At 40.8% G+C, this 25,603-nt stretch overlaps 1 protein-coding gene across 1 annotated transcript; it reads right to left on the bottom strand.

The window, feature by feature from the left end:
• Positions 1-630: 630 nt before the first annotated feature.
• Positions 631-21,888, bottom strand: map3k19 (mitogen-activated protein kinase kinase kinase 19). The gene is made up of 16 exons (XM_034693986.1): positions 21,880-21,888; positions 21,122-21,316; positions 19,240-19,400; positions 18,903-19,018; positions 16,880-17,061; positions 13,574-13,634; positions 12,449-12,536; positions 11,650-11,772; positions 10,975-11,129; positions 10,338-10,372; positions 6,537-8,753; positions 4,885-4,989; positions 2,243-2,481; positions 1,855-2,110; positions 1,506-1,714; positions 631-1,279 (listed from the first exon to the last, which is right to left on the bottom strand). The coding sequence occupies exons 1-16, from the start codon at positions 21,886-21,888 to the stop codon at positions 1,147-1,149; spliced, it is 4,284 nt and encodes a 1,427-aa protein (XP_034549877.1). The 3' UTR covers positions 631-1,146.
• Between the last annotated feature and the right edge of the window lie 3,715 nt (positions 21,889-25,603).

Here is a 25,603-nt window from a genome sequence, read left to right as displayed (position 1 = left end):
TCATTTTATTATTCAAATAACTCACATTGCTCAGGCCTCGGAGTAAAGAAAGTTGCTGAACTGTGTTTATTTGTACATAATAGAATATATACGTTTACATTAGATGATGCTAACAGAAAATTTCATTCATGGCATGTCAGTGCACCATTTCACACACAGATCTTACCTCTCATGAGTGACAGCTTAGTGGTTCACATCATAGACTGTATATATAATGGACAACCTCGCTCCGCATTTTCCCAGTGTACAGTTTTGAAGCCAAAATATCTCGTTCCAGAACGCTGCCATCGTGTAAATTCTGCAGCCAGAGTCTGCGCAGTAGGGAATTTGTGTTTCCACAGTAACAAGCTCCACCCTACAGCTTAGCATCCCTAGGTCCTATGGAGTTTCTCTCTACAGCAGCTGTCAAAGTAAACCCGGATGTAAAACCCTGTTTTTTAACCTCTGATAACTAACGAAAAACTTTTCAGAAAAAAGAGGCCTTGAACACAAAACAGTCAAATAATAACTACATATCGCCACAGCATACGGATGTGAGAAACATTTGTACCACGTGTATTTATTTTTTAAAGTTTGACTGCAGCCCCATTCACATGAATGGGGGAGACAGAGTTTTTGACCTATACTGCAGCCAGCCACTAGGGGGAGCAGTTTTTGTGGCGGCCTCACTTCGAGTCAAGCGAGATGACGTCCATTTTAAATACAGTCTATGGTTCACATCAGCACTGTCTCATGTATCTCATGTATACATATAACCTTAGACCATACATACCACAGAGACCTAAAGATACATTGCATAGATTTAACTTAAGGTTACATTGGCACATTTATTACTCTAAGAGAAGTCATCAAAAAATGTGGCATACATTCTGATCACATTTTATAGGTTCTATTAATGGAAGAAGTTAATTATACAAAAGTGCTTTGTTTCTTTTCACTTAAGCTTAGGAATGTAATGCATACAGTCTTCTTAATTAAACATAAATGGTCTGCTGTAGGCCAGATTCCTCTCAACACACCTCTAGTACATGTGAGGATAGGCGGCAGGCCCTCTAAGGGTCTTAAAAATGTTTGAGAAACCACTCTCTGAGAAATCACCCAGTATCTCCTGAGACAATCCCAACATGCTCTGCTGTATGCAGCACTTTATCCACACAGTCCCTCTCTGAGACCACAACAGTTCCTTTTCTCTGTTTTCCAGGAGTTCACTCTAGTCTCAGTTTGAGGGAGGAAATGATGCTTCAGCAGCTGCTCTGCAGATGGCCGTAGTCTCTGGTCACTGGAGGGAAGAGAAACCACAAAAACAAGGAAAATTATACCTGAACATGTGGATGTTAGGAATATGCACGCAATTAGTTATCTTATTTGTAAAGTGTAACACTTTAATTTTAACATTTCATTCAGTTTTTCAATTATATTTCACTGATTTTGACAAAACCAATATGTCAGATGTACGAGTAAAGAAACTTGAGTTTGCTCTGACCATGGAGGACAATAGGTCTCACCTTGTCAAACATATTTCGACAAAATGCTTTGCACCATCCGAAAAGCTTTCTGGTAAGGAGGGCATCGTTCCTCTTTGAGCCCCAATGTAAAACAAAGCAGCCATCTTGTCCATGTGTGCCAGTGGTGGTTTCCCAGTAGCCATCTCAAACACGGTACAACCAACACTCCATATATCTGATTTCCTGCCATATCCAGTCTCATTGATAACCTGGGGAGTAGAAAACATGTTAACCATCAATCAAGATTGAAAAGTAAAAACTAAGTTCAAACCTCCACTGAAAGGAATACAACATCAGTCACTCAAAAGCATCACTATTATAGTTAAGACCACCTAAATGACTCCTGTACCTCTGGTGCCATCCAGTAAGGTGTGCCATGGACAGACTTCAGCAGATCACCATCGCTGTTGCTTGCAGTGTAGTTCAGGCAGCTGAGACGGCGCGCACAGCCAAAGTCTATGAGCTTGATGACACCAGTTGGCATCAGCATGACGTTGTTTCCCTTCAAGTCTCGATGAATCACCCTGTTCAGATGAAGGTAAGTCACCCCTTCCAAGATCTGATGGGTGTAAAGAGCCAGGACACGCTCCGGCAGGGGGCCAAACCTGTGGCAGTGTAATGCAAATTGATTAACAGGTTAGCAAAACCATTTGTTAGAATACTTTTCATCATATGAAAGTAATCCTCAAGCTCAATGTTTGATTGTGAGGTGTCAACCTATTTCAAATGAAGCTAACCTGTGAAGGATGCTGGCAATGGATCCGCCTGGGATGTACTCCATGAAGATGGAAACTACATGCTGATACAATGAGGTCCCGAGGAAGCCCACAATGTTGCTGTGTCGAAGGGTTTTAAGCAGATCCACTTCCCCTTGAAGACGGCCGTACTCTCTCTTGGCAGCATCAGGGTCAGAAGCATCCAGTCTCACCTGCTTTACAGCTATCAGCCTGCCCTGGCTGGTCAGGCCACAGTACACCTGGTGAGAAGGTAGGAGGGATTGTCATGGTGAGTTGAGCATTGGCTGCTTGTGTGCATAAGTTATGAGGTTTTATTTTTGTATAACTGATGTGATGTTCATGATTATCTGAATGGTAGTAGTAACTCAGCAGCTACTGAAGCGTATCGCATTCACATGAGAATTAAAATTCTGCTCTGTTTTTCTGAATTAATCAGAATTAGAAATACTTAATTTATCCCGGGGGAAATTCAGTGTCTCGAGTTAATTATCTTGGAGTTTCTGAATTAATGAGTTAATCATCTCAGAATTGCGAGAAAAGTGTTCCGTTTTTATGAATTAACAAGAGTAGTCTGAACTGAAATTAGTCAGTGGAAACTTTGAAAATATTTAAAATCATCATTTATTCAGAAAATGTAAAATCCGTGTTCCCGCCCTATTACCGTAATGCCTGTTCTAAACGCGCACAACAGAATACAGTGGAGGCTGGCTTGACCACAGTTCAATCCTGGCAGGTAAGCAGCAGCGGCTTAAAACACATACAGTGGGGCAGAAAAGTATTTAGTCACCCACTGATTTTGCAAGTTCTCCCACTTAGAAAGATGAGAGAGGTCTGTAATTTTCATCAGAGGTACACTTCAACTATGAGAGACAAAATGAGAAAAAAAATCCAGGAAATCACATTGTAGGATTTTTAAAGAATTTATTTGTAAATGATGGTGGAAAATAAGTATTTGGTCAATAACAAAAGTTCAACTCAATACTTTGTAACATAACCTTTGTTGGCAATGACAGAGGTCAAACGTTTCCTGTAAGTCTTCACCAGGTTTGCACACACTGTAGCTGGTATTTTGGCCCATTCCTCCATGCAGATCTCCTCTAGAGCAGTGATGTTTTGGGGCTGTCCCTGGGCAACAAGGACTTTCAACTCCCTCCACACATTTTCTATGGGGTTGAGGTCTGGAGACTGGCTAGGCCACTCCAGGACCTTGAAATGTTTTTTACGGAGCCACTCCTTCGTTGCCCGAGCGGTGTGTTTGGGATCATTGTCATGCTGGAAGACCCAGCCACGTTCCATCTTCAATGCTCTCACTGATGGAAGGAGGTTTTAGCTTAAAATCTCACGATACATGGCCTCGTTCATTCTTCCCTTAACACGGATCAGTCGTCCTGTCCCCTTTGCAGAAAAACAGCCCCAAAGCATGAGGTTTCCACCCCCATGCTTCACAGTAGGTATGGTGTTCTTGGGATGCAACTCAGCATTCTTCTTCCTCCAAACACGACGAGTTGAGTTTTTACCAAAAAGTTCTATTTTGGTTTCATCTGACCACATGATATTCTCCCAATCCTCTTCTGGATCATCCATATGCTCTCTGGCAAACTTCAGACGGGCCTGGACATGTACTGGCTTAAGCAGGGGGACACGCCTGGCCCTGCAGGATTTGAGTCCCTCTCGGCGTAGTGTGTTACTGATGGTAGCCTTTGTTACTTTGGTCCCAGCTCTCTGCAGGTCATTCATCAGGTCCCTCCGTGTAGTTCTGGGATTTTTGCTCACCGTTCTCATGATCATTTTGACCCCAAGGGCCCAAGATCGAGGGAGATTATCAATGGTCTTGTATGTCTTCCATTTTCTTACAATTGCTCCCACAGTTGATTTATTCACACCAACATGCTTGCCTATTGTAGATTCACTCTTCCCAGCCTGGTGCAGGTCCACAATTTTCTTCCTGGTGTCCTTGGACAGGTCTTTGGTCTTGGCCATGGTTGAGTTTGGAGTCTGACTGTTTGAGGCTGTGGACAGGTGTCTTTATACAGATAACCAGTTCAAACAGGTGCCATTAATACAGGTAACGAGTGGAGGACAGAAGAGCTTCTTAAAGAAGAAGTTACAGGTCTGTCAGAGACAGAAATCTTGCTTGTTTGTGGGTGACCAAATACTTATTTTCCACCATAATTTACAAATAAATTCTTTAAAAATCCTACAATGTGATTTCCTGGATTTTTTTCCTCTTTTTGTCTATCATAGTTGAAGTGTACCTCTGATTAAAATTACAGACCTCTCTCATCTTTCTAAGTGGGAGAACTTGCAAAATCAGTGGCTGACTAAATACTTTTTGCCCCGCTGTACAGGTTAGAGCTTCTACTGATGTTCAGGTAGGCCTCCCAATAACTCATTAATTCAGAAAAACAGCAGATTTTTTTTTTAATTCAGAAAACCAGAACACTTTTCTTGTAATTCCGAGATAATGAACTCGTTAATTCAGAAAAACAGAGCAGATTTTTTTTTCTCATGTGAATGCAATTCGCTTCAGTAAGCAGCAGTTCATGGTCCACAATACTGGTGATACAAATCTACAAAAACATTTTTAATAGTTTTAATTAAGTTTTTGGTTTTATTTTGTCATTATTAATAGGAGTACTTACTGTTCCATAGGCTCCCCTGCCAAGCATTTCACCCTTTGTCCATGTGATAGTATCGTTTACAACCAACCCGGAGCCGAGCAGAGCTGCACTTTCTATTTTATTGACCTGTGAAAATAGACAGAATGTCAGCAGAAAGTCCTTTGTGATTTTGCAAAATGTACACCTTCTAAAAATGTAGGTAGTAAGTCACCTCATTAAACTTGAAATACAAATCTGGTCAAGACTGCACTGTTCATAGTCTCCTTAACCCTATAAAGCCTGAACCATCAGATAATTGCCAGAAAATTTGAATTCTTTGAGTGTTTATTGGACCGTTTGACAAATAAAATTAAAAAAAATAAATGAGTTAGCAATTTTCACATATGAGTTTTAGTTTGTATCGTGGTACTTCGGGCATTTTGGTGCAATTTTATTGCACAAAGTTTCCCTTTTTTTAAACAAACTAAAACATAAAAACAACATTTTTAGCCTATCAAACCTTTGAGTTTCCTTCAAATTTTTCCTAAAGTAATTTCAAAGAGAAATTATTTTTTTTCCATATTGCACAACACTGCATACATATTTTGTATCTGCTACAAAACAAAAACAAAACAATTATTGTATATTTCTCTGAATTGTTCAATTTTCAGTGGAATTCAATGAGCAAAAGACGATTATTTAGTAGGGAGCCATGGCAACATTCAACCAGTCATCAAACATCATGATACAGCAGGTTGCATATATACAAAAATACAATATTTGTTATAAATATACCAATTTCTACTCTTAATATACCTTATTATGTCATGGAAACATGTTCTTAAATAATACGGACTGTTTTTTTTTTTTTGCATTTGTCATTATTTTTGAGATGGAAAAAGTTTTTTTTTAATTATTAAACAATAATTGATTGTTAACATTTCCAAAGATCGATCACGGAAAATACTTTAAATGTACATCCCTAATTTAAAGAGATTGACCTTATTTGTTTTAATATTTAATACTTTCATTTGGGAATTGTTCACTTTCCATTTCTCTATAATTGTTTTAAAATTTTCCAACAAGGTATTTTTGTACGGTGATTTTAGTTTATTTTCAAGTTGCTGAACAAAATTGTGCAGTGGTTTTATTTGAGTTACAACACACCTTATAATGAAAAAGGATGACTGAATTCGAATTGAATTGTGGGTTGAGGGTATCCTTACCTCCCTAAACTCAACTCAGTTTTTATTTATATAGCACCTTTCATATATTCAAGCATGCAGCCCAAAGTGCTTCACAAAAGAACAAAGACAGAAAACAACAGCACTATTTCAAAGTAGAGAGGAAAGAGATGTGAAATACTTCAAAATAAAGATCAAGTCAATGAAACAAAATCAGAGACGTATCAAAAAAAATTTAAATACATAAAAATGAAATAAAATCATAATAATGAATTCAATATAACACAATCAGATAAATACCAGAAAAATAAATATAAGATAAAATAAATACAAATATGATTATATAATAGTAATAATGAAGTCCAGAGCTAAAAGGAAATTACCCTGTGTTAGCCAGATTAAAAAGGTAAGTCTTTTGTTTACTTTTAAATTTTTTTGCCCATTATAAAGTTGGTTTTATTCAGTCATAGCATTTACCACAAAATGTACCTTAGAAAATGTTTGTCTTACCAATAAAGAATCATTTTCTCCATCACGCTCCTCTTTACTTGGCTCCACATCTTCAGAACATGGACCTGTGGATACATCCCTCTCGTCCAATGAGATCAGCTCCTCGGCCAGACATTGCAGCAGGTCATCTGTGAGCGGCCCGTCCCCAACCCCATCCAGAAACTTCTGGTAAACTGGGGACACGATGGTGTTGGTGTTGCTGCTGGTGGATGTCCAAGTGTTGATCTTGGGGTGTTGTGGGCTTTGAGATGACAGGGAGACTGGAAGGTTTGAGCGTCCTGTTTCTTGGATGTAGCGATATCCTTTAGTTTGACATGAATCTTCTGGTGTGGTCAGTGTTTTGATGTCAGATTTGAATGTTTCAGACCCATGCCTAGAGAGATCCTCCTCTATGGTAGACAGCATATCATCTCCATCCTTCTCTTGGGAACTATTGTGAAAACTACCATCATCCTTACAGGCATGCAGCTCAGGCTCTGAGTGTTCATCCGATACTTCCTTCACTTTGTGTGTGCCCCTCCTTGGTACAGGTGTTGGTTGCTTCACCTGAGGGGTTGTGAGTTTTGGTTTGGTTTTAGGAGAAACTCCAGTACTTTCTGCCAGACTTCTCCTCTGCCTACTCTGTTTCATTGGTCTTTGTTTGACTTTGTGTGTCTTACGAGACGGCGCAGACTGCACTTGTCGGTCCTTGACCTTCTCACAGGAGCTGGAAACTCGAAGGTTCTCATAGATAGGACCAGCAAACATCTCATAGATGGCCGGTCCTTTGTCTCCACTCTGTATCTGCTGAAACATGTCTTTGTACGTGATGAGGTCCATAACAGATCTGGACCTCGATGATGCCTCTAGTCCGGGTCTCTTTAACTGCTTGGTGCTCTTCAGCTCCCTTTCTGGTAGGTGCTGTTGAGCTTTGTTGCTATTCAACTTGTCAGGAGTTGCTCGTCTGCTGTGTGCGTGATCAGAAACCTTCCTTCGTGGTGATGGCGTGACGGTACCTTTAACGCACTTCAACTTTGATTTCACTTTTGTTGCTTTCTCTCCACTGATCATCAGCTCATGGCTTCTTCCTGTTTTGACTTTTGCTTGTGTGGAATGTGGCGAGATTTTCAGATTCTCTTTGGTCTTGATCTGAATGGGGTTGACACGGTCTTTGTTCCCTCGTGTGTTGAAGGACTGGGGATTGGTTTGAATATTTGCCCCTTCTTCACGGCTCATGCTGGCTCTTCTCACTTTGTTCTGGACAGGCTTTAGGGCTTTCAGCATCCTCTCATCTCTCCTGGTCTCCACATTTCCAGCTGAAGCAAATAGATGAGTTTTTTCTTCAGCCGTCTTAAGATCCAACTTTACATCCTCACTGCAAGGGATGCGATCTGCGAGAGTTTCCTCAAAAAAGAAACCCTTTAAGGTTCTTTCTGTCTGTTTTGCATGCTGTAGGTTATTTCTGTAACTCTCTTCTGAGTCTGCAATAGCATGACTCTGGTCTTTGTTAACCATTGGCTCATGGCTGTTCTCAGTTTCAAGTCGTGTGGTGTAGCCAACATGTGTCTTTTTCTCTTGTGGCTTGGATGTGATAGGTATCTCGTTGCTAACAGTGCCTTTATTTGCATTCTCAGTGTCCCCTTGCTGTGCATTCTTACTTTTTATGAAGGTATCGCTGTCAAAGAGCTCTTTTGTGTTATGTAGGTGGCTGACTTTGTCTTCACAGTAAGTGTTCATGTGTTTTCCAGCTCTGAGATGATCACTTGTATGACTGAAAGGCTCTGTATCATGTGCTGATCTGTGGATCTGTGGAATATGACTTGATCTTGGTGGAACTTTTACGTGCTCCCTTGTGTTGCAGTCCATTCCAGCTGCACTGGAGCTCACGTTGTTTGAACGCTGCAGCAATAAGTCTCCAACAAACTGTAGAGGGACTCCTTCTGAAGCCCTTGCATCTTCTTCCTCCTCATCCTCTAGATCCATGGAGCTCTGGCTGCTGCTGCTGCTGTCCTCACTACCACCCTTGGTGGTCAAAGGGCCGGCGCGTGAGCTGCCTCTGTAAAGTCTTTCTCTCCTCAGCCTGGTTCTGGAGCAAAGTGGACTCCGGCTGATGGGTTTCAGGGGAACTGGGTGCTTAAGTCCTGGTAGAGGTGTTATATCCCTGTGCTTGCTGTCTAGTGGTGTCAACAACCTGGGTGTTCTTGGATGAGGAGTTGGTAAGAGGCTCGGTGAAAGCTGCTGAGAAGGACATGGTGAATCATATTAAAGCTAGGGTTGGTAGTCAAGGAAAACTAGCATGAATTTGAATGTAGCATTTCCTCAGGACTCCGTTTAACCCAAGCGGCAAACTCCGGTCTCAAACGATGAAGCCAATGCGGAAGTGCTATAAACTGCAATACATCGAAAATCCGCTTGAGGCTGGCTGCAGAAACACCGGAAACCACATAGATATGAATGGGAAAAAGAGGATCTTTGCAGCATTAATAAACATGTTTACAGCCTGGTTCAAAAAACGGCTTGGCCCTACAACGCTAATCTCTCTAATGGCACACACTGTACGGGGGGTGAATTTTTTTCTAACTTGATGGTTAAGAAGATATTAAGATTATGAGTTTTGCCCAAATAAGGACATGACTGACGTGACTCCCGGTCGGGAACACACAGCCATTGGCTAAGAGACTCACACTACGTCACACTCTGCCTAGTTGAGTTCCGCATTACCAATATGGCTGCCGCCGTCGATTTGCTTCAAAACAGCTCTCAGGAACAGATGGGTGACGTCACGGATACTACGTCCATATTTTTTACAGTCTATGGTTTAACCCCCCCCTCCCCTCTGAGCTCCTCCAAAATGACAACCCCGCTCACATGCATGAGTGCCGCTGATTGGCGACCATATGATGGTGACTGATTCAAAACCGGTCCTCAGCACATGGTTTGTGTTTTGCACTATGTCAACTCATGTCTCACTCAGCGGTGAGAAAACACCAAAACATTCTCATAGTGAAAGTTAAAAACACAAACAAACATGAAATGTACGCTCTGCAGGAGGCGGGCAGAACGGCAGGACGGGATTTGATTGGTTTGATAATTTGGCTCCTGATGGCAGGGATTGGTTGGTGTTTTCCCAGGTTTACTCCGGCTGTAGATAGCAGCTTTTTTTACCTCTTTTTTAAGAACACATTATGTATTGATTACCATCGGGACATAAAGATCATTTTAACCAGTATCACAAAAAGTGGATCTAAATCTGACTACCAACCCAAGATTTAATGTGACTTACTTTAAAGACAAACTTTATGGATAAATAAAAAACTTTAAGTATGACTACAAAATGACTACAAGACTAGCCCCGAGATGTCAGTGGAGCAAATAACAAGTAAATCATATGCATATCTGTACTTTGTTTACAAAATCTGTGCACACAGATTCATAATCCATGCCTGTCGATGTACAATCTGTGAGCACGGTTTCGTTGATGACTGTGATGCACTGCTCACAATCATTGTAGCTAATATGTGTGAGATGCAACTTACACTGACGTTTTTTGCTTGCAGATATGGAATAAATCTTGTGGCAGTTGCAGATTTCCCACTGAAATCTGGTCCAAACATAGATGTTCAACCACTCTTAAAATGGTTGGTGAAAAAGTAACTTTTCAAGTAATTTCATGTCTAAGGGAGATTTCTACTCGGGCCAAAAACTGAAGCTGGCAGCGGCACCAAGGTCTCCATCATGCACACACTCTCAAATTGCAAACAGGCCCCTTACAGGACATACAGTACAGGTTGATGTGATGGAGATTTTTTGCTTTAAATGTACCTTTTGTTCAGTTACAGTATCCTGAGAACCCAGCCCTGCAGACAGAAAGACACTGTTAATGTAAAAACAACTTATTTACCCGTATCATCATCAAATGGAAACTTTAAATTCAAATACACTCATTTTCTAAATCTGTGTCACGACTTTTATTTATGATTTATATCAATTATTTAAGCATGTAAACACTTGATTACTCTTCACATCACTTAGGATGCAGAAAAAAATGTAACTTTGCCTTTGTTCAAAAAGATACTAGTATTTGGTAAACGATCATGGATAGTATAACATTTGTTCTTTCAGGGCTTTATTCAACTCAACTCAACTCAACTTTATTTATAAAGCACTTTAAGAACAACAGCAGTCGGACACAAAGTGCTGTACAGAAACATAATGGATAAAAACAAACAATAAAATCATAAAATCAATAAGAACAATAAGATAAAATAAAGTTAAAAAATAAAAATAAAAATAAAATAAAAATAAAAAGGCACTGAAACAAGAGCAGGGTCTCATGCTGAGTCGAAAGCCGGGGAATAAAAATGGGTTTTAAGACGACTTTTAAAAGTGGACAGTGAGGGGGCTTGTCTGACGGCTAAAGGAAGATCGTTCCACAGTTTGAGTTACTTGAGTTACTCACGTGACCGGATGTGTGCTCTGGCCAGTATCATAGTGTTGGTAGACAAAAGGGGTTCCATAATGCTGGGTGCTGATTGGCTGAGCTCGCTGGGCTCAGACACAGACAGTCGGCCAGGGGAGGATGAGGAAGCGGTAACCACACTTCTTGTTCTCTGCCTGAGGAGGATAAAACAGTAGAAGATTTGAAGGATTTTGTGTCAGTGCTGCTAAAGTATTTTGTATTCTGAGGGGTGGTAAGTAAAATATTTGAAGCATAATTTTTTTTTAAAAACACAAGGTACTTGTGATCTGATGAATAGAATAGACTTTGGAAACACGTGCCAAACAACCATGCAGAATGTCTTTTCCTTTTGATGATCTTTTTCTGTGCATACATACTGGTCTTCTAAAAAGCTTATACTGCTTTCCTTTAACTTGCTAACACACTCACTCACTGTCGTACTCTTTCAGTGTATATGCTATAATTTGTTTTGTCTTACACCGATCCAATGGCAGTGGTGTTAAAAATAATGCTATAGAAATAGTAACACATATATATGGCGGTCTGGTTTGAATTTGTTGCTCATAATGAGGCAACAGTTCTATTTGGGTTTGTTTCATAACCAGTTCAAAACTCCTGTCAGTAGGTTTAAGTAATGTCCAAAGGCTGAATAATGAGTCCAGCTACAGTATTTACCTGTGTCTGTGGGGTACCAGTTGGCAGGAAGTCCTGGTGCTCTGCAAACCAGATGAGGAAGCAGGATCCAAGTGGCTCCAGCGTCTGCAGTTTTGGCTGAGGCTTGGCAGAGATACACCGCCTCTGAAGAGGAAACAGAATGTCGAGTTTCACCTTTAAAAAAATGATCATTTATTAAATGAGAAACAGAATTACAGTCACTGATAGATTCTGCTGTCGTGTTCAGAGACGCCACAATCCTAATTTTCCTCCAACTTCTGTTTCTGGGAGCTGATGCAATGAAATCAGAGACCTGCTCAAAGACCTTTATTCTCCTTGGAGAGCTTGGACTTGTTTCAGTGGTGAGAGCTCCACGTAGCAGACAATGAGCTGATTCACCAAAGCCCTCTCTCCCCCTGTCCCTGTGTTTCCAACCTGCTTGGCCAGAACAGGTTGTCCTCTGGACACGGTGACAGGTGCATGCATACAGGACAGGAGTGAAACCGGATAGGACACTGTTCCTCTGTTGATGTGAGAGTAAGGGGCAGTTGCTGACTGGCCCGGTGAGGGTGTGCTGTTTATACAGGAGGGTGTGTGTTTGGGGGGATGGAGTGTGAACTGTACGCACACTAAATGTTGATGTACACACAACTGTAGGTGGTTACGTTTAAACAGATGTTGGTGTGTCCACGTGTCTGCACTGTCAACACCAACAGCATACTGTCATCAGATCATCAGCTACTGCTTCGTTATAGTAACAGTGTGTGTGTGTGTGTGTGTGTGTGTGTGTGTGTGTGTGTGTGTGTGTGTGTCAGCCCACCTGCCTCCCCTCCCTGCGTCCTGGTAGCCTTGCCTGATGTCACTCAGTGTTTCCATGGCGTTTTCGAAACAGAGGGGGATTCCCTTATCTGCTCCAGACACACACACACACACGGACAGAGTTACACCCCCTAATCCTAAACTCATTGTACTCTCTATTTTCAGAACTGTAAAGATAAATGTATACACAGTATAAGTCGCCCTACAGATGTTAAATATCACTGTCTAAAATTAACAAAGTTGTTTTAAAAATTAATGAGTGAGTCATTTTAAATTGCATCTTCGCATCTGTAAAGTGTTTTGAAGTAGTTTTGGTAGAATTAGTGTTAAAAGAAATGTTACTCTAAGGATAAGGTGGTTTACGTAGCCGCTTTACTGCTAAGGATACACATTTGGAGTATTTCACAACACTTGAATGTACCTTGATAACAACATGAGGGTATAAGTTTAGTAAGAGCAGGTTTCTTTATCAATTTGAATACAACTAATTAATTTTAAGACAAATTTCACACTGAGACACATCAAAGATAAAAAAAAGAAACAAAGCGTTACCTGTTCGTTCGCCTGTTGATCTGCTCAACTCCCATATCAAGATGTTTAAGTAATCAGTATCTGTTATTTTCTCCCTGTGTTTATTCCTCCATCTCCCTGCTTTTATATTTATCTCTCTGTGTTCTCCACATGTCTGTTCCTTCCTCAAAGTTTCCCTCTCAGTGACCTGCTCTAACCTCTCTGCGTCTCAGCCACGCTGCAGTGCCTGAGACATGCAGGGTGGGTTTGTTTCTTTTAGTTGAGAGGTGGCATTGAGTGTGTGAGACCCCTCCCACTCAAACACACCTCCCTTGCTCACTCCCTCCCTCCCCTCCCTTTAGGAGGTGATCTGATGGCCTATTTGGAAGCTGACCAGTGTGTTTCCTTGTCAGAGGAAAAGGTCAAAAAGCGCTACATAAAAGGTGTCCTGTTTGAGCTGTTAGCTGACATTTAAGACACCTTGTCCCCTTGTTGTGTTTTCTTTGCCATTTAGTCTTCTAGCTCTGAGGACTAAGTTTTGTCTTTGTTGAACAGATAGTTCACACCTCAGTCTACTAAAACCACTAAGCCCCAGGAGTTCTTGAAAGAGCCTTACCTTGACTAAGACTTTTATGATGGTCAGATAGAGAAGGGTACCCTGGAGAAGCTGGCACTTCCTGTCAGGAACAAAAGTGAGCAATTCATTCATTACATGTCTTAGTCTTAAAATTTGGACGCTTGTAGACATCTTGCAAGAGTCGTGTTACCTAAAGGGATTCCAAAGACTGCAAAAGTTTCCAATGTGAGAAACTAAAATATATATTCTTAGTAGGAAAAGTGTCACCTTGTCAGTAAACTTTAATTATTAGTTAGGGAAAATTGTGAAAATCTGGGAATAAATTCCTTACCAAAAAATGTCTTCACCAATGTGTTCATAAAGGTCTCTAATAACACATATTAAAAGATTTAATCTAAACTCCTTTAGCAAAATCCATGACAGCTGTTTAAAGTTTGGGTACCTGGAACCTTATTGGTGAAAAACTGAAAATGTTAAATTCTGCCTTCAGCAGCTTGTGAGGGTCAAGCTAGGGGGTTTTGGGGATTCTGAATTCATTGCAAACATTTATTTTGCACAAAAAACACACCTTGGTTGAAAAACGGCCACGCCCACTTCTACACATACATTCAAAAGTAGCTCTATTTGTTTATTTCAATATCTCAAATACTAGTTATGAAACAATACTGTCAAATAATGAGTCTCGGTCTTGGTCTTCTTCAGACTCTACATCATCATGGATAAAGTCCTTGCATGCACAATCAGTTTACCAGTGACCTCTGACCCTCACTGAAAGAAAAGGAGGTTATATTGGACATTAGAGAAACACTTTAGATTTGAAATTTTTCAAAGACACTAACAGTTTTATTTTGTATACAAATATAAAGAAAACTGTTGTTTTTGTTGAAGTTTGAATACAGTTGTAGTAAATATTATTTTCAATCAATAGAACATTAAAAATTGTGCCTAGTTTTGAATTTTCACAAGTTATATATCCTCCAACTTGCATAATAATTTGGCACACTCATTTCTGCAGATTCTGCATTTATTTAAAAAGTACAGCCAAAAAGCATCATTTTAACCTAACAAATCTGAAAACTACTGTTAACATAGTTTTTTAAAATATTCACAAAAATGCAACTTGCATAATAATTTGGAACACTGTGTAGATCCTCAAGTCTGACATCTACCTCAACATCATCCTCTGTCTGATCATCAGTTTCTTCATCAATGGTACAGAGAGAGACAGAAGCACTAGAGATGCTGACTCCATTCTTGTCACTGAGGAAGCAGTATTTGTAATCTTGTATCTCTGCCTAGTAAACCCTAACTGGTGTAACTTGTTAGTTGCAGCTGCAAAACCTCCATGCTAACCTCCAAACCCAGGACTGGACGCAGGACCCCAGAGACAACAGATGAATGGAAGGGGTTCACAGTTATGAGCCAGTTCTAACACTAGATCCAGTGGCTCTTAAAGGAGCTCATCCAATTTAAAAGCTGTAATTGTGATGAGGACTGCAGCAACCATGCAGCTGCAAGAAGAATGGTGTGAAGTGTATCTCAGCATGCAGAAGTTGTACAGGCAATGCATGCTAAAACCCTTTCCATGATGATGTAGAGTCTGGAGAATATGAAGACAGAGACTCTTGAGATATTTTGTAACTAATATTTCAGACATTGAAATAAACAAATCAAGCTGCTTTTGAATGTAAGTGTAAAAGTAGGCGTAGCTGTGGTTCCACTAGTGTTTTTTGTGCAAAATAAAAGGCAAAGCTCTCAATGTACCGGTCAATCTACGTTCCGACCCTCACCTATGGTCACGAGCTGTGGGTAGTGACCGAAAGAACGAGATCGCGAATACAAGCGGCCAAAATGAGCTTTCTCCGCAGGGTGTCTGGGCTCAGCCTTAGAGATAGGGTCAGGAGCTCAGACATCCGGGAGAGGCTCAAAGTAGAGCCGCTGCTCCTCCGGATCGAGAGGAGCCAGATGAGGTGGTTCGGGCATCTGGTTAGGATGCCTCCCGGGCGTCTCCCTGGGGAGGTGTTTCGGGCATGTCCGACTGGGAGGAGGCCACGGGGAAGGCCCAGGACACGCTGGCGAGACTATGTCTCTCAGCTGGCCTGGGAGCGCCTCGGTATCCTCCCAGAAGAGCTGGTGGAAGTGGCCGGGGAGAGGAGTGTCTGGGCTTCCCTGCTGAGACTGCTGCCCCCTGCGACCCGGACCCGGATAAGCGGAAGAAGATGGATGGATGGATGGATAAAAGTTTTCATGAATCCAGAATCCCAAATAACCCCTAGTTTGACCCTCTGCTGCTGAAGGCAGAATTTAACATTTTCAGTTTTTCGGTCAAGGGTTTTGCTACAGGAGTTGAGTTTAAATCTTTTAATATGTGTTATTAGAGACCTTCATGAACACATTGGTGAAGATATATTCTTTAAGGAATTTATTCCCAGATTGGCCAAATATGGGCTAATTTTCCCTGACTATATCTTGTGTTTTCATTGTATTGATAAACCTTGATGAAAGCTTTGAATAAACTGAGACCATGTAGAGATTTCAACAAAAACAGCACCGCCTCTTATCTACATAGAGATGTGTTTCATTTTAGAACTGTAAGGTTTTGTAAACAGTGTAAAAGGCAGCATGTTAGAAACAAAGATGCAGAGATAAATCCTCCTCTTTGTTGAATCAGAAAGTACAATCTGAATAATCCTTGACTACGGGGTATCTTATTTGTAGACGGTGGTGTCATTGTGCCACTGAGATAGCATTTCCCCGTAAAGCACCTGCTCCTCTCCCACGGCCAACCAGCTGTCTGCTCGTCTGCTCCATCTCTAAAGACACCCATAATACAGCAGTTAGGCAGCCAAGTGTCAGCTACCCAGAGCACCCCTCCTCCACACACACACACACACACACACACACACACACACACACACACACACACACACACACACACACACACACACACACACACACACACACACACACACACACACACACACACACACACACACACACACACACACACATCGACAAACACAACCACACAGGCTCCCCTACCTATCCAAACAGGCAATTACTGCATCCACATATGTGTCTTCTGGGTGTCTGCTCCCTGCCACTCTGCCTGCATATCTGTGTAATGATGCTCCTGATAGCAACACCATGACAATCATTCTGTCTGCACTCACACACACGCTAAAAAACAGCAGATCATTATCGAGGCAAATTATAAGGGTTTGTTGCAGTCGTACGATAATATCACTCCCGGGTCTCTGAACAAATATGAGGTACGCTTTGATGTCCTGATACAGAAATAACTTTTTGCAGCACTGTCTTCTGGAGTGAGTATTCACCACTTACCCCTGTTTGGTTGTGAAGTAGAAGACTCTGCTGATATGTTGGTGTCTGCGTTGGGGAGGCAGCTGTCGACCGATTTGAATAAATGCTTTCAAGGTCCAAGTCTATGTCTGAGTCTCCAAACTCTGAGTCTGAATCCTGGCATGAGTGTGTGTCAATGGCCAGCGATGACACGGAGGCAGCATCTGCAGAAAATCAGATCACAGTTCGAACCCACAATGAGCCACAGAGACACAGAATGAAGGATAACTCCAACCAATCCCTCTCAGTAACAACCACACATGCTCCCAGGGAGTGGACCCTGTGGATCGCCTCTGTGTTTGCACAAGGTGAGGACGAAGAAGTTTCGTAAGACGTTAAAAACAACCGGTTTTACCTTTTAACCTCTCTGCCCCGTCCATGCCTCGTCACATTTTTGTCTTTATAAGCAACCTTGATGCAAAGTCTGACTCACACACTCTCATGAAGGCTCTGAGCAACGTGGTTGCAAATACACAAACAAGCCTTTCTTATCTTCTCCCACATAAGAGCTGCTTTGAGTACCAGTGCACAGGTTTATTCAGAAAAACAGGATTATGAATGAAGTTGGTATGCTGCTTGTGTGTAAAGCCTGTGTGTGTGTGTGTGTGAGAGAGAGAGAGGGGAAGAGGGTGTGTGCTTGCACATGGTCTTGGTCGTGAAAGGGGGAATGTATTCCATGTGAGCATGTTTGCTACAGCTACACTTAGTTCCCCTGGTTTATAAGTCACTCATCAGTTAAAAGGTAACCAGAGTAAAGCTCAAGGAAGTGAACAAGAAGAGAGCTCTTTTAGTAGCAACATTTCCTAGTTTCATGTCATGAAAAGATAAAGATGTAAAAGTTAATGCACAGAGAAACAAATGTAGTCGTGCTTGCAGTTTTACCTATGTTATATAACACCAGTACAGTGTACTAATGAGTTGTTGTGAAGCAGTGTTATACAGTAAACCTAATGGAGGTTTTTTTTCACCTTTCAAAAACAGAACTGAACTTCATCATTGTGACAAGATTAAGTTTAATCTGAAAGAATGTACAAATCAGTGGATAAACCTCACACTCACAGAGCAGATAACATGCAACAGCAGATAGTTTCAACGACTTGAAATTTGCATTAATCAGTTTGTTTGCTTGTCCTATTTGGACATTTGAAATTGTCCGTGTTGGTTTGATAAATGTTATTTGTTAGCAAATAAATAACATTTCTGAAAAATGTAACAGACCCAGAGAAACTATAAGCATTCATCTGAAGTTCCTGATGAATGTATTCTGTCATAAAAGCTCTATTTTGGTCTCCACCAGCCCACGAGGCAAATATTTGGATCATTAGTTGCCAAAAAAATAACTGTAGACTAGCTAGCTTGCTAACTTTGACTGTGTGGCACAGCCTGATAATGTAAGCTTTCTCACTGAAATACTGTCCATTGCAGTTGAACATGTGAGTAGGCTATCATTATTATTATTTTATTATTTATTATTATTTTATTATTTTATTTCTTATTTTTATCATTATTATGTAAAGCATTGTTTTAACATGTATTTATTTATCTTATTTATTTATTGTGTTCATCTGATCTCGTTAACTCTACCTTATTTTTAACTTTTACTTCCACTCTTAATTATTTTATTAATTTTACTGTGTTGAGTTTCTTTTCTTTTTTAAGTATTTCTTTTTTTAAATCATGCCTTCTATAATTTTACCATTGCTGTTTTCTTACTGTCTGTTACTCTGTGAAGCACTTTGGGCTACATGTTTTTATGTATGAAAGGTGCTATATAAATAAAGTTGAGTTGAGTTGAGTTGAGCTAGTTAGAATAAATGAGAACACTTAGACGTAGAAATTTGACTCTATGTTAACAGAAAAATGATGATTGCAGCAGCTTTTACATTTATGCATGCATATGCTGTGTGGCATGAGGTTATAATCTCAGGGCCTATTCATACTCATCATTTTTTAATGCCCTGGTGGACATGTGTGTACCTGGTAATCCTCATATGTGTAAGTGTACCTGTGTGAAGCAGGGCCTCAGCTATCATTTGAATGATCTCGCCCCTCAGAGGACTGTGGATGTTAGCAGCATAGTTGAGAGCTGAACAACCACTGTCGTCTCGTACCTGCAGATCACTGAGTGAAGAGTAAAGAAACAGAATCTCAAGTTGTCTGATGTTGGAAAATGCATCAATTTGTTACTTTTATGACAAAATAGCAACCGGAAGTCTTTAAATGCAATCAGAGTATTCAAGTCAAGATCAAAACTACTTTAGCATTTCAAAGTTTGTGCCAATGTGCCTTTTGTACATATATTCTCTTTTCATCATTGCATTCATGGATGTGTTTTTTCTTACACTGAGAGTTCCAGCAGCGCCTTGACCACTTCAACAGGTTTGTGTTCCCATGGCAACGGAATGACTATGCCCTCAAAGAGGTCAATGTCTCGAACAGCGAGCATCACAGCAGTCACGCCATCGCTGTTAGGAACGTTCACATTCACCTTGTCGGTCTGAGCCTGAGACACAGACACAAGGAAACTCAAAACAGTGAAGTTATTTACAGAATGATCTGTGTACGCACACACCAAGCCCAAACACATGCAGCTGGAGTTCTAGGAGATTCTCCTCAGAGAATGACGACGGCTCTGGAAGAAGAAAAGCTGAATCCTGATTTGGGCATTTAAATACTTCACATTGCTCTACTCCATCCCAGTTCTGCCCACATTGAACCAATGAGAAAAGAAAAGACAAAATTAAATAAACAACAAAACATGAGCTCTCTTATGAAATACACAAACAATAGGACGTCATGTTTCACTCAGTGACTGTCTTACATAAAAAGCTTTGCCATGACACAGCATTAAATAACACTCATTGTTTGAATCTAAAGAACCTGGTGATCGCATTTCACTTCACACAATGACATCATTGGACTGACCGGCCTGTTTGTTGCCCTAATCTGCGAAAGACTTGATTTTAGTGAGCCAGACAATCACCTCAGAATCTCTCTTATGAGAACAGATTTTATTTTACAACTTCACTGAAATATTTTGATTAAACCCCAAAAGAATTGTTTGAAATGTCACTGCTGTTGACACTAGGATACCTCAGAGAAACCATGTTCCTGACACTCTTTTTGGGCATATAAACAGAATGCATGTGTGTCCTTTAAAGGTGACATATCACGCTTTTTTCATCAATATATATTGGTCTAAGAGGTCCACAAAACATGTCTTAAAAAAACACTTTGAAATCAGATTTTGGCATGCCTGTAAAGCCCTCTTCTTCAGCCCTCCTCAGAACAGTCTGTTTTCTCTCTGACCACGCCCCCTCAGGAAGTGGATGTGCCTCGGCTCTCCAGCACGTTGATCTAATGTTTACATGTTGGCTGAATATACACGGCTGCTCAGAGATCACGTTACTTCAACCCTCTGAATCTGATCCAGAATCTGATCCTGATGGAGAGGCGCCTGTAGCAGGACCTTTCTGAAGGATTGGTCACAGATCAGTATGTAGACGTGTCTTGGTACACAGCTACGAACATGTAGCTATGTAGCTATGCTAACTAGCGCTAACACTTATCCATGACAAATAGAAATCCTGCAAGAAAGGCAGCGGGACCTTTCTGAAGGATTGGTCACAGATTCTATGTTACTTGTTGTTTTATTTGTCAGTATGTAGACGTGTGTCTTGGTACACAGCTACGGCTACGCTATGTAGCTATGCTAACTAGCGCTAACACTTATCCATGATAAATAAAAATCATCCACTAGATCTTCAAATCTGCAGACGTGGGGAGTAAAACCGACCTTTGTGTTTATTAAGACAGCCTACAACTAGCATGCCTCCCTCCTAAGCTCCTTGTTAGCACACATGTGTGCAGGTAATGAAAAACGGAGGGGGATTCAGTATTATTTTATACAGTCTATGGGCTGAACAAGCTCCGAGCTCTGACTCCGTGACAGACCGGATATTGTTGTGACGTAACAAAAACACTGAAGTCTGAAACGGCTCGTTTCACACACATTTACAGAAAGGTGGAGAAATCAGAACAGGGGCAGAATGGATTTTTTTCATTCTCGGGGGGTTAGTAGACATGCCAGGGAAACATATTTCAGGTAGAGAACCATTAAAAAGTCCATTTTGCATGATATGTCACCTTTAAACCAAATAAAAATGTCATGTAAGCAGAGAAATCTTCTTTCACATAATCTGTATTTCCATGTTTCAGTCTCACCAGTAGGTTCTGCAGGGAGGGGAAGTCTCCTTGCCAGGCTGCCTGCAGAAGCTGAGCCTGGGGAGGCAGATGAGGCCTCGACATCCACCCCAACACTTCCCCCTGGAGCTCAGGAGGGCTCATGTGTAGCGCTGTCTGCTGTGTGGAGTCACACAGGGTCACATCAGCCCCAGCTTCCAGCAGCCTCTGTGCGACCTGTAACAATACCATCAGGTAAAAAAAAAATAAACGCATGAAAGAAAAAAAATTAGAAGACCTAATTCAGTTTGGCACAGTTACAGTAAATCTCTTAAAAAACATTACTTGGTGAATGTGTTATTTCAAGAAATGAACTGTTGGTGCTCCTCTTCTGCACCCCACAGGTATTCCAGTGTTTACATGAGAGGCATTAGCTCACTTCACTGGGGATCACAGGGGGGAGTGCCTCACCATGTGTTAGCGGTAAGTCCTGTGCTTGTTTTGAACACAACTCCCAATGGAAGAGTTACACAGAGGGAAATTTAGGTCATGTAAATCCCTCATGCACACAAACACATGTTTTTGTTATTGATAGGAAAAATACAACCTGTCACACAGGAGATCACTTCCCCACTCCCCCCTCTCTAAACCTCTGACAAACATGCTCACCTGTCAAAATATTCCAGTAAACAATGGACTGACATCAGATCTGCTGAGCACTGTGACAGCTTAGTAGTTGAACAAAGCTATATTACACAAAAGCCAAACTGGTTCTCCCAGACTCACATATATAAACTAACCTCAGCCATGCCTTTACGACAGGCAGTGATAAGTGGAGTGGATCCTTCCTCCTCCTCATCCTCAGTGTCAGAATCCTCCAGCTCCTGGTCCTCCAGCTTATGTCCAAGTCTCCTGATGTGGAAGTCTTGATTTTCCTCCTCCTCATTTAGCTCCACATCAAAACTTCTCTCTTTTTTTTCACTTGTCTCCATCATTTCCTGTTCCCAAGTTAAGCCTGTGTGAGGTACAGCCAGATGGAGAATTAGAGTCTGAGTAAGGTTGGACTTCTTTTGCTGAGAAAATCAGATGCTAACTTTACAATCATAAGCACCACACTGGTGTACAGTCCTTTCAGCTCGGCGTCCGTATCTTTGTATGATCCTTACTGTGATGTTAGCTGTGTTATGCAGGTCTCTAAAGATCCATCAGTCCCCACGGAGACAGCACAGAGGAATGACTTTAATTACTGCTGATGAGTAACCGTAAATTACATCAATGAGTGTCCAGCAGTCGCAGTGTGTGTGAGTATGTGTGTGTGTGTTTAAGTGAACTCTCAAAGGGTTAATGCTTGACAATACAAACAGAGCAACAGTCAAGGCAGCTTATGTTTCATTCATACAAACATTTAAAGTGTTATACTCTTCAGATTAACACAATAATACCCTTGAATCAATGTGAAGACATGTTTTGGACATTAGTGCCATCAGCTAGTATCTTTAAAGACAGACTAACAAACACAACTCCATTAAAATGTAAAAAAAGTGATTCTTTACCTACTGTGATGAAAATATTTCATTTGATTATCTCCGCCTCTTATTCCTCCATGGATCGATCCGGCTGTATTTCTCCTCCAACCCTCTGAGGACACTTGACATTCACGTCTGTGATCCTTTACAGCAGACTCTCCACTCGAGTGTTTCCTCTGCTTTCTCTTTTCCCCCTGCACACCTCCTGCTGTTGGTTTACACTTGGTTGCCCTGGACACGGTCAGACAGACAGGCAGGGCAGCAGTAGGTTTAAATGCTAGACTTAGCTTCTTCGTGGTAACCCTGGCCTGCTTGTGTGACCTTAAGTCTCTAAAAGTAGCATGGGAGGTAGTGCTTTCAATTATAAACCTGCTTTATTGAAGTGTCTTCAGATTATTCTTGTTATTTTAGGGTGATGTGAATAAAACAGATTGATTTACTGATTAACTGATCCTTAACAATCATTTGTTTTTAATGGATCCAACTTCCTTTTCATGCTTGCTCTCAGGCATTTGCAAACTCATACAAACATTAATTATTGCTATATGTATGCTAGTTAGTTTCCAACCTCCTGCAAAGCTACACTCCTGCAAGGTCATTGAGGTGTACTGGTCAGCAACTTCTTGTGGTCCCTAAACCGGGGATGGCCATGCCATCTTAGCCAACCCTGGTGGCAGTGGCCCCCAAACTGTGGAACAATCAATCAATCAATCAATCAATCAATCAATCAATCAATCAATCAATCAATCAATCAATCAATCAATCAATCAATCAATCAATCAATCAATCAATCAATCAATCCTAATTTGTATAGCACCAAATCACAACAAACGTTATCTCAAGACTCTTTTACAAACAGAGCAGGTCTAGACCACTCTATGTCAAATTATGAAGACCCAACACCAAGACAGGATAAGACTCAGTCTGACCCCACCTTAATCCACCATGAGCATTGCACCTCGCTGTATTTAGCTAGTTACAGCGGAGAGGACAAACTTCCTTTGACAGGCAGAAACCTCGAGCAGAACCAGACTCATGTTAGACAGACATCTGCCTGGACCGAGTTGGGTCTGGAAAGAGGGATAGAGGAGAATAAGAGAGAGAGGGAGCGGTGATAGTGATGAGACGAGTAGTAGTAGCTGTTGCTGCTGGAGTCCAGCACGTCCGTATCAGCTGGAGTCTGGAACGTCCACAGCAGGAGGACGTCTACGGCAGCTCAGAGGAACCCACGAGACAAGGGAGCTCAGGGACTCCAGAAAGGTCTATGGTTAGTAACTTTAATGGGACAGGGAGAGTTAAAGTAATAAAGTAAGTGATGAGGGGGTTGGGGGGAAGGGGGTGAGATAGGATCCCAGTGTGTCAGTGTGCCAGTTCCCCCGGTAGTCTAAGCCTATAGCAGCATAACTAAGCGCTGGTCCAAGCCTGATCCAGCTCTAACTATAAGCTTTATCAAAAAGGAAAGTTTGAAGCCTACTCTTAAAAGTAGAGAGGGTGTCTGCCTCCTGGACCCTGACTGGTAGATGATTCCAAATCCATATTTTTACTCCTTGGCTTTAAACCCAGCATGAGAGTTGTGTGATCTTTATCTCTGTCTGTTCTTTTATTAGATTTTTATTTGCTCCTACAGTACTTTTATTTTATTTATCTTTTAATTATTTCTTTTACCTTTTTGTGTGTTTTTTTGCAATTTATTATGATTCTTTTATTGGATTTTTATTTGCTCTTTCCGTGTTTTCATTTTATCTATTTTTTATTATTCATTTTGCTTTTTTGTGTTTTTTAACTATTTTTTGAGTGTTTTATTATGATTCTTTTATTGGGTTTTTATTCGCTCTACAATGTTTTTATTTTATTAATTTTTTATTGTTTCTTTTACTTTTTTTGTGTGATTTTTTAAACCATTTTTAAGTATTTTATTATGATTCTTTCATTTAATTCTATTTTATTTTCTGACAGTGTTTTTTGTTCCATGTGTTTTAACTTATTTTACCTCACTGTGCAGCACTTTGCTAAACTTTATTATTTTTTTTAAAATGTGCTATATCAATAAAGTGGATTGGATTGGATTGTTGAACACTATCAACTAATACTGCTTAGTGTATTATGATGGTTTGAAGTAGAGGGAATCATTTGAGTCATAAATGACAAACAGCAACATTAATACTTGATACAAACTTAAATGGGATTGTCAGCTTAACATATAAAGACTGAAATGTCACCAAATTCTTAAAAGTCTTGTTACATATTGAATGAGTCATAGCAGCAAAATAATTCAACACTTTCCAGGAATATAATATGCAGTATTATGAGTTGCTGTGGCTTAGAGGTAGAGTAGGTCATATCTGAACTGGATGATTGGCAGCTCAATTCCAGCTCCTGAACTCTAAATCACTCCCAGTGGAATAGTCAGTGTTTGAATGCCAATGAGTGAGTTAAGACTGACAGACAATCTATAAAGCAGCCTCTGCCATCAGTGTATGAATGTGGTGTGGTGTTTTACTCTCTTCCAGATGGTCATTTGAAAAGGTTATCTGCTCCTTGGAGACACGTTCAGTCGATCTATGAACGAGAATCACCGCAGCACTGACCTCTGTGGGTAAGAAGCTGAAAGTGGGTTGAGCATTCAACAGATGTGATCACAGGGAGGTGTGGGAAAACAACAAAGCAGTATCACTTCTTCTTCTTTTGTGTGCAAATTCTTCTACATCGGCTAACTCGGATTGACTGAATGAGAACTCACCTTGCTACGTTCACTTTTTTCAAGCTCCTCACTGTATCATTCTGCTCTCTTTGTAGAACTTGTCCAGAAAGAGGTGATTTATTCATTCATCTTTCTGTTTTATCTCCTCTCTTATCTCTCAGCATGCTGCTTCAAACACCTTTGGGTTTGAGGTATAGAAGAGATTTTCTAGCTAGTATCTGTTGTTTCTTTATCCCCTCGACCCCTCTATTCCACAGAGAATCAAATCTGTCCTTCCCTCTTTGGATTATTAAAATG

This window comes from Notolabrus celidotus, chromosome 10 (assembly GCF_009762535.1).
Source record: "Notolabrus celidotus isolate fNotCel1 chromosome 10, fNotCel1.pri, whole genome shotgun sequence".
NCBI classification, from domain to species: Eukaryota; Metazoa; Chordata; class Actinopteri; order Labriformes; family Labridae; genus Notolabrus; species Notolabrus celidotus.
Note: the sequence above shows the minus strand (reverse complement) of the source record. Positions and strands in the feature narration are given on the sequence as shown.